At 37.9% G+C, this 13,882-nt stretch overlaps 2 protein-coding genes across 21 annotated transcripts in view; one reads left to right on the top strand and one right to left on the bottom strand.

The window, feature by feature from the left end:
• The window catches only part of DNAH7 (dynein axonemal heavy chain 7), a 118,570-nt gene that overhangs the window by 20,515 nt on the left and 84,173 nt on the right, over nucleotides 1–13,882 (bottom strand). For 17 of the 19 annotated variants that reach the window (XR_013953647.1, XM_080599851.1, XM_080599864.1 and 14 more), the window contains 7 exons: nucleotides 13,350–13,442; nucleotides 6,455–6,631; nucleotides 5,362–5,523; nucleotides 3,880–4,080; nucleotides 2,655–2,816; nucleotides 934–1,119; nucleotides 58–195 (listed from right to left, as the gene is read on the bottom strand). Coding sequence is in view for 18 of the 19 variants with exons in the window: in XM_080599851.1 (XP_080455977.1) it covers nucleotides 58–195; nucleotides 934–1,119; nucleotides 2,655–2,816; nucleotides 3,880–4,080; nucleotides 5,362–5,523; nucleotides 6,455–6,631; nucleotides 13,350–13,442 (1,119 nt within the window). In the remaining variant the exon portion in view is untranslated. Of the gene's footprint in view, nucleotides 1–57; nucleotides 196–933; nucleotides 1,120–2,654; nucleotides 2,817–3,879; nucleotides 4,081–5,361; nucleotides 5,524–6,454; nucleotides 6,632–13,349; nucleotides 13,443–13,882 lie in introns of those variants that run through there. The other 2 variants (XM_080599852.1, XM_080599858.1) reach the window with 2 other exon arrangements.
• On the top strand, nucleotides 7,661–12,410 carry LOC308198146 (baculoviral IAP repeat-containing protein 5.1-like). Of its 2 annotated transcripts, XM_080599974.1 has the most exons (5): nucleotides 7,661–7,846; nucleotides 7,984–8,037; nucleotides 9,810–9,919; nucleotides 10,382–10,496; nucleotides 11,932–12,410. In XM_080599974.1, the coding sequence occupies exons 1-5, from the start codon at nucleotides 7,709–7,711 to the stop codon at nucleotides 12,127–12,129; spliced, it is 615 nt and encodes a 204-aa protein (XP_080456100.1). In that variant the 5' UTR covers nucleotides 7,661–7,708; the 3' UTR covers nucleotides 12,130–12,410. The 2 variants fall into 2 exon arrangements, with proteins under 2 accessions (XP_080456100.1, XP_080456101.1); XM_080599975.1 differs by lacking the exon at nucleotides 7,984–8,037 and having other exon boundaries at nucleotides 7,662–7,846.

Genomic DNA, 13,882 nt, shown 5'->3' with positions numbered 1-13,882 from the left:
TAGAAAGAGGAAAAGGTTATGCTAAGATGGCGTGTGGTTTTGAGTCTCTTTACATACCTGTGTAAGAAGAATGTTATCAAATAACAGTTGTGTTTCTGACTGATCCTTAGTGATATCAGCATTTGCATTCATTCCAAATATCTCTGGGGAAGGATTCAGTGGAAGTGTCTTTGTATATTCAATATAGCTTTGGTACTGGAAAAAAAAAAAAAAAAAGGCTCTAGACTTAGGATGTAGACATGGCCACACAGCTCATGAGAGGCCACAAGCTGTATTTCAAAACCACTACAAACTTTTCTACTGTATATTGTCTAAACTAAAAGATATAAAAGGATGTACGCAGGATCTGTCTGCACCTCGCAAATTCCTTTGGTCCGTTCTCTTACTCTGAAATCAAGATTGACTTTGCTTAAATGATTTTTTTTTTTTTTTAATTTTGACAGCTGTTGGAAATTCTCTTAAAAATAAAATGCTTAGTGCAAGAACCTCTAGACCTTTTCTGGGCCCACTGCTTGCGAGCTGTCTATGTAGGCATTTTGCTGATATTTGACATAACTCTACTGTGTGATAAGCTGATACCTAGGTCCTTTCTATCACCAGAAGATACGAACAGCTCATTCTCTTACACCTACTTTTTAGTGGCTTTAAGTGTAGCACGCTAGGTTTCTCACTGTCCCCCAAGTGTGCTGTCTCATACAGCACAGAGTCAAATTAGTAGTAGTTTGGGATTTTCTTTTGTATTTTTTTTAATGTTACGTTATGTTAACATTGTGTTATGTTATGTTACTTAAAAGTCACTGAAGCAACTAATAGAATGGGGGATTTTGCCGCACAAGTGAACAATGACAGCAGTAAGCACTGAAGCACTTGTCAATGTGAGCAAAAGATTTTTTTTTTTTAAAGTTTGTAATTCCAATTTTCTCAGATACTTACATCTCCTTCGGGAGGAGCAAAATAAAGGCCACTTGAATCAAATTTATAATCTGTGTTTGCAATGATTTCTGATGAGAAGAACATGTTCAGAACACTACGGAGCGTACGCCGATCCCAGTCATCAGTGACTCTGCCACCGTAGTTACATTCTCCAGTCATATAGCGAAGGGCATCATATGGCACCTCCTAAAAAAAAAAAAAAAAAAAAAAAAAGGGGCAAGAGAATTCTCTGAGCCACAGCCTAGCACTTACCTAGACAGCCATATTGGTATGCCTGTAATTTATTTGCAAGCCATCCAGAAATCTCAGAGGGAACTTTACAAATTGCTATTTGCCTCTGTTAGTTCATACTGGTACTATTGATCTCCTGATCTTCAACTACTTTAATAAGCCATCAAATCAAACAGTGGGGCTTTTTGTGAAGAACAATAGCACCAAAATTTTCCACATGAATGGAAATGGGAATCCCTGGGAATGGGTTTATGAAGAGCTTTTCCAGAACAGTCTGTACTTGCTTGGCTATATGTATGTATAAAATAAATAGGGATGCTGTCAGAGGGCCACGGCTATGCTATACTCCTATTCTTCAAGACCACAACGAACAACAAACAGGGACACATCCTTTCCAGCAAGCCTTCTGTGCTAATACAGAGAAATGGGTTTTTGTCTTCTTTTATTTTTGAGAAAAATTTTAAAAAATAATAAAGTCCTGAGCTTGGGAGCAGATGGCTTCTTAGGAGCATGAAAGGAACAATTTATGGGTTATAAGAAAAATTCTTTACAGAAATTAAGGGCCAAGAGCTAGTGGTATGATAAGGAATGGGATAAAATAAACCAGCTGAAGAAAGTACAGAGAAATCTGGTCGCTACAACCAAGTCAGTAATCTTTCTGGGAGCAAATTGCTTCCCTTTCTGCTTGTCAATGCATTTGCTCATAAACTATCATACAAGAGGAGGTCATCCCCCCAGCCCCCCATACACTTTGCTCCCCCGCCCTCCCCCCAAGGAAAGGGAACACCCATGACTTCATAACATTTTCTCATTCTGTATCACAAGTTACCTATTAACCACACCGATAACCAAAAACACTCCAGGCTGACAGTGGTTTGACAATAACACCCGCAGCCATTATTTAAAGGGTACTAGCTATAGCAGTTTGCTTAGGAAGCTGAAACACAAAGAAGTATCAGGTCTTGCTAGCAAATTCCAGAGAATATTGTATGAAACGCTGCCTGGCTCAACAAACAAGGAAGGAAAAGTCATGTGCCAAATTTAAACAGATCAAGTTCATTATTAATTTGCAACAGTCCAGCATCTAGAATTAGTTCTATCACTGAGTAAATCACAGGGATTCGTTTAGTATGATATTTTACAGCTTGCAACAAAAGCTCCATGAGCTGAATCCCCCAGCTTCTGTCTAGAGACAGGATACAATTCCAATGAATAAGGCAACAACATGGAACATAGTCTGCTGTGTTTTGCATGGGAGAAATTCTAAACTGCCATCTGCAAGTTTCCCACATTAGTTATACACTGCTCATGGTACACTAACCACTTAAAAGGAACAGTATTGGCACTACTGCAAATAGGCTTGAGTTTCTAAATCACTGGGCCCTACTAAAACTGTTGCCATGGCAACACTGAGCTGCACTGGCACATGCATGGACATTCCTAGAACATGCATGGAAGGGCACAATCAAGGCTGTGGGAGGGTTCCGTACCTTGTACTGGTCAAGGAAGATGTGCAGCTGCTGCACACTGATGCGCAGATCAGTCTCATTGAACTCGTATGGAATGTTCCAACCCAGTGGCCCAAATTTCCGCCTTTCTTGCACCAGTGCGTGGAAGAAGCAGAGGCCATACAGCAATGTCTTAAACTCAGCCTTAAAACCAAACACAACAACATGAATAATTGTCTGTTTCAAACATTTTAACAGTTTCATTTTTTCCTCATGTCCTGACTCGCTCAAAACCCAGGAACTCCTGCTCCAGTAACATACCATTTGTGACTCATGGGTAGCATTTCTTGACACAAAAAAAAAAAGGCCTTCAGCAAAAAGTCATCAGATTGTTTAAAGCATTGGTTTTTAAATTTTCTTTTAAACCAGTGTGAACCCTCAAATCAATTTTATTTTTAAAGCTATATACCCATGTGTATGTAAGATATATAACATTCACCCACAACTATGTATATAAGACCTTTGAATTTTTTTTTTACACCTTTACACCTTAAAACATAGTTCACACACTATTCTTGCATTTTTTTCTCGTTATCAAGAAAGATTTCAGGTCTTTAAAGAAACCTTCAGCTAGGAAGCTTTGGTTTGGTTTGTTTTCAGTTGAGAATATTTAGCAAAGTAGATGACCTCAATTAAAAGAACTGTGCTATTTATTATATATTTAAAAAAAAAAAAAAGTAAAATATTTCTGGCCAAATACGCGTGCACACAGAAAGTTAATTATGAAAGCAGTGGTTTCTGAGTCCTACTTAAAAAGGGACGTAGGAAAGACATTTACTTAAGAATTTTATAAACCATGTAGTGCAATCACATGGCCCTCTCAATTAAACAGTGGACCTCATTTTGCCTTTTTGGACTAATCACTTGCTAAAAGAGCATTCACATAAATGAATACAAGACTCCACAACCTTGCAGCAGCTATGTAATAGCAAATAATTTTTGTGTGTGTGTGTGTGTGTGTGTGTGTTAGAGAGACATAACCTTAATACCATGCCACAAAAAAACTCTATTGAAGAAGTAGGTGGTGAGCAGTAAAATAAAAATGAAATTTACTTCACTACTCTCATTAGGCAAAACCAGTTTCATTATAGCAAAGGACAACTATTTAATTCGGTACTTTTTTTTTTTTTTTTTTAGAGCATATATACAGAATCGTCAGAGTTGTCTTTGACTGCTTTACAAAGAAACATCACCAATACATTCTAACCGTTTTTTTGCAGCTGTTGAAAAAGTTAGGATCAGATATTGGGTCCATCAGGTATGAACGAATTATATTAGCCCGTAAACCTTTTGGTGCTTCATTAGTCATTTTCACTCCATTCTGCAGTACAGCCACAGGAAAAGTGGGAGATGGGTAACTGGTGAGCCAAATTCGGAAATCTGGATGTGTTGTATCAGGGTGTAGCTCCTACAATAAACACATTTAAAAAAAATCAGAAAACATGATAGTTGAATATACAGCTTAAGTGTTATTACTAAAGCATTTTTTTTAAACTACTGTTTTTTGGTGGAAACTACCCAAGTCCAAAGTTTAATTTCTTAAATGCTAGTATGTGATTATAGTGAGATTCACAATTATAACTTGCATTCTACATCCAGAGCATTTTTTTTCAAGGCATCAGTATTTTGAGCTAAAATTTGTTCTCCCTGTGTATGATTATGGAATATATGAACAAAAATGAGTGCAGGCTTTGCACTGCAAGAACAATGGAATGTATAGTTTGCATATTTACTGTTGTATAGCTCTTCTGGAAAGGGCTATAGTAATAATATGAAAAAATTATTAACATCAGAAAATTATTAAGTCAAGAGAATATGAAAAGCAAGAAATGTACTCTACTACGTCTTCGGAAACCTCTAGATGTTCAAGTGTAAAATTCTTTAGCATACTGCTCTTTTGCAGCAACATATAAAGAAAGCTCTTGGCCTAAAGAAACTGCTGTAGTGGCTGGCATTTACCATTCAAGGAATGCGCAAGATCCATAGTGTTTGTGAACACTCCCTTCTCCAGTAGGCAGACGGAGATAGACAGAACCAATATGCGATGATTCCCCTTATATAATGGGAATTGTCACGAAGTATGTTAAGCTGGTGAGGCCTCACCTCAAGTATTGTGTGCAGTTTTGGGCACAACAGTATAGAAGGGACATCAAACTGTTAGAGAGTATCCAAAGGAGGGCTACAAAGATGGTGAAGGGTCTGCAGGGGAAGATGGCTGAGGAGCGGCTGAGGTCTCTTGGTTTGTTCAGCCCAGAGCACAGCAGGCTGAGGGGAGGCCTCATGGCAGCCTGCAGCTCCCTCACGAGGGGAGCGGAGGGGCAGGCGCTGAGCTCTGCTCTCTGGGGACAGCGACAGGACCCGAGGGAACGGCATGGGGCTGGGACAGGGGAGGGTCAGGCTGGGTGTTAGGGAAAGGTTCTTCACCGTGTTGGGGGTTGGGCACTGGGACAGGCTGCCCAGGGAAGTGGGCATGGCCCTGAGCCTTACGGAGTTTATGAAGCATTTGGCCAACGCTCTCAGACACATAGTCTAATTTTAGGGTAGGCTTGTGTGGACCCAGGAGTTGGACTCCGTGATCCTTGTGGGTCCCTTCCAACTCAGGATATTCTATGATTCTAGGCTGGCTTTTCATCTGCCTAGATGGATCAGACATGCCTCCAAAACTAGTTATAAGAATACTTATTTTTACCTCACAGACTCTTTCCAGTGTTGGCATCCATGAGCTTGCTAGATGGCAGTTTTGCAGAACTATCCACGTTCCCTCCTTTACAGCCTTCTCTATCATTTTCACGGCTATTGGGCCTTGGCCTTGACCAAGTGACAGAGAACTAAGCTTTGTGTCACTGTATCCCTGCATATATATATATAGCACATTATAAGTAAGAATGCTATTGCATAAATACCACTCACTTTCTGGTGTGAGAGTTCACAACTGTATGTATTCTTGAAATATTTAATGTACAGTATATTTTAAAATCCAGTTTAAATCTCTTTTTCATGTCACTCCAGTTGACTAAAACTTCTTATCATCTCCCAGCAAAATGCTACACTACACCTCCATTTCATACTGAACTGTACAATTCTGACAGTTTCAAAATACTCCTGAAAACAGTATGCTCTTTAAAGCACGTAGACAATCCATTTTAAAATGCAGGATGTATTTACAGCTTGGTGGCTGCAGATTTGAAGTAGATTTTTGTCATTCTCAGTAGCACAGAATTCTGGTGGAGTAGTAGTCAGGAAGTGCAAGAAATACATCTTAGCAAAATTCAACAACTTTGTATTGATATAACAATACTCTTCTCCATAACTACTGATCTACACTGGGGATTTTTTGTTTGTTTGTTTTAGACACCATAGTAATAATGGCCAAAGCAAATGAAAAAAATCCACATTTGAATTCTGAGGTGTAAATTTCACCTGAGATACTAAGATTCTGTATTACTACACTGCTTTACAATTAGATCATGTATGTGTATTAGGAAAAAAAAGCACATAATGCTTACTAGAAAAAATACCATTTTTGGATAAGATTCGTTACAGTGAAAGTTTAAACCATTACATTTTTTTCTTCCATTTTCTATGAGATTCCACAAGCTAATTAAATGGATCATTATATCACAACATTAAAGACGATGCCAAAATATTTAACATAAAAATTCTTACAAACACTAGATAAATCATTCCTAAAACCAATCCAAAACAATTAGTGCTTTGTGTTAAAGAGAACACACATATCATCTACCTTTAAAAAAAAAAAAAAAAAGGAGATATTAAAATACCTGATCATCAGCAAACTTAACAAGGGCTGACATGGGGTCAGCACCAGGAGAAAGTATAAATATCAGTGGTGCACAAGAGTGGCTGTCAGAAAATGCTTTTGACAAATCAAATGGAGGTGGATCAATAAATGGACGGCCCAGGTTGTTAATGATAAATTCCTGCACCATTGGTATTATCTAAAAAAAAAGGAAAAAGATAATTTAAATGTCCTATTTATGTGTAAGCATTAACATCTATTACACTGAACATTTTAATATAAATGTCAAGGACAGTATTCCTGTATGGAATGGTAGGCACAACTGCAGTCCCAGAGTAATCAATGATTTAGCATGTGCAAATTGAGGCAAAAATAGTCTCTTAGCTCAAAGATGCTCTAAGAAGGATGAAATAGGAAGTCCTATGCAAATGACCCTTAATATCACTTCTGTCCCCATATCTGGACAGACTAATGTGTTTGTATAAGAAGCTTGATTTTTTTTTCTGCATGCCCTCCTTTGTGTTATGGAGTGGCTTTCAATTTTCAAGTCTCATAACTGAGCACGTCTTGATAATATCTTGGCTTAGCAAACTGCTGCGTACCAATTTCTACACACTGATGGTTTTACTTCCTACTGAAGTTAAGTGGGCTCTGTAGCAAGTAAGAGAGAATTTATAAGAAGACAGCTTCAAGCTTTGGTCCTGTAAACAGTTATAGATATATTTCTCTTAAATATCACCACTTATTTTGTCTCTGGACTGAATAACTTTAAAACACATGGTAAATATTTTATAATTATTACTTCCACTTTAAAGAATTGCAATAGTATTTGCAAACATACTACTAAGATTTGATCTTTCAACATGAAATTCAAGAACTGCTAAAGGTTTCAAACAGCACCGTTAATTCAACTTCTTTGGTCATATAACCAGTGTATTTTTAATTTTTTAATGTAAAAGATATGTGAAATTGCTAATTTTTTAAACTCACATTTTTAACATTTCAATTATAAAACTTTTATTTTTCATATTGCATTAGGTTAGATGCTTTCAGTTAATAAATACATGGTGTGACAAAGTATATAGAATGTAACAAAGGAAAAAAAAAGTAGGTTCATTTCTCTTCATTGTCCTGTTCATAGAATCACCTGTGCTTTTGCTTACTTTAAAGTCCACTCTGACACAGGTGCAATGTGTAACCAATTAGTAAAGTACCTTAAATTCGAGAGCAGGAAGTGGGTGGGGGCTCTAGGTTGTACCTGTTGCAGAGGGTTTAGATGGAGATGCTCTTGCAAGAGCTTGCTTCCTCTTCTAAGCTTTTGAGGGACTTTAAAGAGATGTATGAGTATGAGAACCGTTTAAAAACCTTTACAAATTGGCCTTTTGTGAAGAACTGCAAGTGTGCTCCAGAGAATGTAAGTCTGAAAATGGATATTTTAACTACACCTTATTTTTGGTGTACTATGACTGAGTGTAAAGTTGTTGTTAAATGTATTCATGTTCAAGAACAGCTGCAGGCCTCTGCTAAGCTGTTGTAGTTTTACCTTGCTAGGCAGCTGAACTCTACCACAACAGCTCTCTCACTTCCCCTCCTCAGAAGAAGAAGGTAAGAAGAAATAGAAATAACTTGTTGGTTGAGATAAGGATAGCTTAATTAAAGGAAAAATAACTATTAAGAGAAAATTATTATTAATTAAATAACTTAACTACAGGGAAAGGGGGAAAACAACAACAAGCAAAGGCAGTATGGAAGTGCAGGGGAAATAAATTACTCTCTAATTCCTACTGATGAGTGATGCTTGACCACATCCTTGAAGCAGGGCCTCAACGTGTGTAGCTGTTGTTTAGGAGAACAGATGTTTTCACACCGAGAGCCCACCCCTCCCCTCTTCTTCCTTTTTCCACCTTTTATTGCTGAGTGTGACATCATGTAGTATGGAATGGGCTAAAGTTGTGCCAGGGGAGGTTTAGGTTAGATATTAGGAAGAACTTCTTTACCAAAAGGGTTATTAGGCATTGGCATGGTCTGCCCAGGGAAGTGGTTGAGTTGGTTAAAGATGTCCCTGGAGGTCTTTAAAAGACATGTAGATGTAGCACTTAGTGATATGGTTTAGTGGAGGACTTGTTAGTGTTAGGTCAGAGGTTGGACTAGGTGATCTTGGAGGTCTCTTCCAACCTAGATGATTCTGTGAATATCCCTTTGGTTGGTTTAGGTCAGCTGCCCTGGTGATGTTCCTTCCTCACCTCTTGCCCACACCCAGCCTGCTGGCTCTAGGGGGGCGTGGCATTAGAGGGAGCCCTGATGCTGTGCCCGTATTGCTCAGCAGTAGACACAATACTGCTGTGATACCACTGCTGTTCTAGCTACAAGTGCGGAGCACAGCACTGTATGGGCTGCTGTAGAGAAAGTTAACTCCATCCCTGCCAGACCCAGTACATAAGCCCGAGATGAAAATCTGAATACTTTCTTCTGTTCCCTTCTCAGAGATGCTGTAGTAGGATGACTATACGTTTCTGTCTGGTCAGTTCACTAGTCTAGCTACAGAATTGAGTATAATTACTTTTCTTGCCTTTACCACTTTGTTTTTGTCACTTAAAAATTAACATCTTGTAGTAAGTATTGTTTCTGCTTGCAAATCTTCTTTCAGAAGTCATCCTAGCAACTACTCACCCTTTAGGAAGGATGGAGTAGCAGAATGATCATGACTTTAAAAAAATCATTTAAGTTTTAGAAAACTTAATGCTTTATGTCCCTGTAGGCTTTAATTTGAGCGTTAACAAAAGAGGCCTCAATTCTACTTTGGCATTGCATCAAACTTTCAGGTTGGATCTCAGATAAGGCATGCAGTAGGAGTTATCTGAGGTGTGAAGTTCAGTAACTGAAACAAGCTTACCTTATTTTTTTAATGTTCTTACCAGATGTGATTCAAAAATGACAGTAAAATGTAAAGATAAAAAATGTAGCACTATACTCATATAGTTGAAATATAAAGGTTCTCTATGGTCATGGCCTTATGCTAAGTGTTTTCTCTGAAAATATCGCTTAAACTCCTGGCTATAGCAGATCTCATATGCTGTTAGTGGAATGCTTGTGTAGCTGCCACTGGCTAACCACTGAAAGAACAAAGCTACTCTGGTAGTTTGCAGATACCACGACTATGCAGAAAGTTGTTCACTACTTTTAGCCTACTCCCTGTTCCTTTACTAGTTGCTTATTTGCCTGCTTGCAGTCCTCACTTAAAATTTGTTTTCAGCCTTATCTCTGCTGACAGATACTGTGGGGAAAGACATTTGTGCAAGCTCTCTGAAACAGTTCACTACTGTGAACACAAGCAGTGTGTTGGATCAAGCTCTAAACTTCCAAATTGTCATTTGCAGATGGCAAAGGCGGGCTTTGTACACTGTCCAAATGAAAATGAGCCAGATGTGGCAAAATGCTTCTTTTGCTTGATAGAACTGGAGGGCTGGAAACCAAATGATGACCCATGGTAAGCACGGATGTAACGATGTTGAAGTATTTTTTGCCACATCTTTGGTAACATCCTCTTACTCTAAAACTACCAATTTCCTGAACAGTTAACTAAACTGATGCCTACTGAAAGTTTATCTTACCCAGTAACCTTGAAATACTTAATTTGCTAATTATACCCCCATGCAGTTTTTCAGTTCTTTGATTTTTGCCTCCAAAGAGTGTGTTTTTGATTCAACAAAGCAGAAGATTCTCTCAACATTGTAAACATAATCTAAATCTTCCCTTGTAATCTTCCTGGCTCACAACTGAAGCAACTAGCTTGTATCTGAGATCACTAAAGTCTAACTCATGTCTTCTATAAGATAACTTTTCTACTAAGAGGTAGTAGAAGTACTAAAGAGACTGGTCTGTTTAAGTTCGTCTCTGGAAATGTAACTTTCCTGGTTTTAATATCTGTTCTTCTGTATTTACATTGCAGGGAGGAACACACAAAACGTCACAGCTGTGGCTTTTTATCTCTTACTAAGAACTTTGATGACCTGACAGTGGAGGAATACTACATGTTGGAGATGACACGGCTAAGAACCTTCCTTGTAAGTGTTGACCAAATGATCTTAATATTTACAGTCTACCATTGCATCTTACAAGAATTTCTGTCTTTAAGACTTTCAAGCATTAGCAAGGGATGATGGTGTAGGGCTAGAACAGGACTTACTCTGAAGTAATGAATAATGTGTGTTATTGGCTATGAAACCTAAATGCTTCTCAATCCAGTCTATTGCCTAGCTTATGAAAGGAAACCTGTTTCCTTTAGAAATGTTTTTCCAACAACTCATTTCAACAGAAAAACTATCTTGAGTGTGATAATCAATCCTGGAAACTCTACAATAAGCAGCTCTATCTTTCTCAGGAGGGATGAAAACCACATGTGACAAGACAAAATTTGACCGGGCTATTGATTGATTCATGGTCCAGCTTTACATGAAATCGCTGTCTAATTAAGCTGTCAGACTTTCAAGCCTATTTCAAATGTTTCACAATTTTTCAGTTCTAATCCTCTTTTATTTTGTGCATGCCATGCTGTTGACATATACAAAAGCACACACAACTGAGCTGCTATGACTAATAGTCTTTGACAATGATCCCTTATTGCTTTGAATAGTAATAGAGAACCAAGTGTGACAAGTTCCCTGATGGGACAGATTTACAGTACCCCCATACTCTGTATCTTATCTCTTTGTTGGCTTTGCATACATAAGATCTTTATCTTGCTGATATGGTTTAGTATTGAAAATATACCTGGTGTCTGTAAAGGTTAAGTACTTAAATTCTATACATAACAGACTCAAATACTTAAAAAATAAAATCACGTCTCAGTGGGAGAAGTCTGATATATCAAAAGATGGACTAAGTGAAAATATGAGGTTATCTAACTATAACTGAACAGCCGATTATTTAGAGTAGTCTTTCAAGATACTAGAAGGGTCTAAGCCAAAACATACCTTTATCTAATAAATTTAGAAAACTGGAAGTGGCAGGTTCAAGCAGGGACATTTTGCCCCCAGGAATGCCCTAATCAATAGCTTAAAAGGCTACACTAGGGCTGCCTAGGGTTGATCTGCAGCATGCTGTTGTATTAAAGCATTGATATCTTAATGCATTTTTTCTGCTAAGCAAGATCATGCCTCTTCACACAAAAGTAAAACTGAAATCTCCCTCCCTGATGTGATTTAAAATACAGCTAAACAATGGGTTCACGATTTACTTTAAAAGCATACCAGATATAACCAAAAAATTACTCTGAAATGAACCCCACTGGCAAGGCTGGTGGTAGAGTTTCTGAATCAAATGGGGATGGATATGTATATGAAATATACGCCAGACTGCATATTGTTGACCAAAGCCAAAAGTAGACTTCTAGGCTAGAATCAGTAGCAGATCAATGTGGTTTTGAGGATCTAAGTTCTGAACATTTTTGAATTAGTCAGTTAAATTTCTCAATGGAGAACTTCAATCTTTTGCTTTAAGTGCAAGACTGGCAGAAGCATAATAAACTCTTTTGAAGAAGAAGTCACTGCAACTAGGAAGCGTCTTGTAGACAACTTTTCCAAACATCAATACACACCAGAGCCGCCAGTGCTTCTACAAGCTGATCCTACTTCCCAACCTTCTGAAGGTTCATACTACCAGTCCAAAAAAAATCCAGAAGTGAAATGTAAAGACTGACTCTGAAAGTTTCTCTTCTTTATATGGTACTAATATTCCTATTTTTATGCAAGTACTAATGTAAAGCCAAATAGTTGTGTGAGAAAGTGTAGGAAACTTTTTATATACTCTCTAGGACAAAGGTCATAACTGTTTGTACTAACTCCTATCCTTCACAATGTGCTTGTCATTATGTGAACTACTACTAGTCTAATTAGCCTGTGAATATATGAAAAATGTTTAAGTAAATATTTATTCTGGTTTAGTAGGTTGAACTTTTTGAATAAAGATTCATAACAGTTCCTATTGTGATCTGTGCTACATTCAACCCTTTGAGCTAGACACTCATATCAGAACGGTTCTGCTTCAAAACACTTTCCATAGAACAGAATGGATCTGTGTCTGCAGTAATCCCTGCTCTTAAGCACCTATGTTATCTACATTCTTGCTTACCACTAAATTATCTTCCTTGTCCAGTTATAATTTACCATAGTGACATCTAGCAAAAAATTGCAGAAGTGAAAAATACTTGGTGTACTGAAAAAGGCAAGTCCAGGCTTGTAAGACCTCCTTGAGGAGGAAGTGCTCAGGGGTTTGGGTACACAACAAAACTTAACAAAATCTAATAGCCTAGACTTCTAGTTTAAAAAGTCTGCTCATTATACTTTCAGACTTTTTTTAATTAATTCCTATTTTCCATTAAGATAGACAATTCATGGTTTTGGCTGGGATAAAGTTTCTTCTTGGAGGCTAATATAATGTCTTCTGGATTTTTTATGGAAATAGTGGTAATAACACAAATGTTTTAATTGTTGCATAGTGCTTACTTTGAGTCAGGGGTTTCTCAGCTTCTTATGCTGCCCTGCCAGCAAGGAGTGTGGTGGTGCACACGGAGCTGGGAGTGGACACAGCCAGGACAGCTGACCCAAACTGACCAAATATCTCATACCATAAGATGTGCTCAGCAATAAAAGTTAGGGTAAAGGAGGAGAGGATACATCTGGAGTGGTAGTGCTTTTCTTCCTGAGAATTTTCTTTACCTCATAAGCTGTCTTTACGTCAACCCAAGTTCTTTTACTTTTACCTTCCTGACTTTCACCTGACTGTGGGAAGAGTGACTGGCTGTGTGGTGCTCAGCTGCCTTCTGGGGCTAAACCACGATAACACAGTTGAAATCCACACTTGCAAATCCCTTTGGTTTCTAGGACAAATTTTGAGTAAGGTGGGAGTTTTGTACATACCTTGTCAGGTCTCAGGCAGCGAATGATAAGCATCCTTTGGAACTCCCCCAGTTTGTCTTGCCACTCTGCAGGAAAATTCTCATGCTGGGGATCCTGAAAACACAGGTATTCCAGCTTTGTTTAGAGCACTTCTGGATTACAGATAGTGGGACTAAATTATCTTTTAACTTGACACATCAGTACATCAATCCATGATATATTTTTTAATTAATCTGCAGGAATGGGGTTGATAGGTTTCTTTTTTTACAAAATCGTTATCTGGGAAGCTTCTATTTTAGCAGAGAAATTAGTCATTTCTAGGTGTTTAAAATATAGGGATATAGGAAACAAAATATACCCTTCACCTCTAGGAAAAGGGTGGAAGAGAGATGAGAGAATAAACATGAAAATATATTTAACCTACTTCTTGCTGTGTTAGAGCTGAATTACAGAGACAGTCTTTGATATTACAATGACACTACAGTATTGACAATCATGAATTAGGTTGCATCTGAATGCAGGAGAACAAGAATTGGAAAGTTAAGTCAAACAAT

Source organism: Anser brachyrhynchus, assembly GCF_964034855.1.
Source record: "Anser brachyrhynchus genome assembly, chromosome: 7".
Classification (NCBI taxonomy): Eukaryota; Metazoa; Chordata; class Aves; order Anseriformes; family Anatidae; genus Anser; species Anser brachyrhynchus.
Note: the sequence above shows the minus strand (reverse complement) of the source record. Positions and strands in the feature narration are given on the sequence as shown.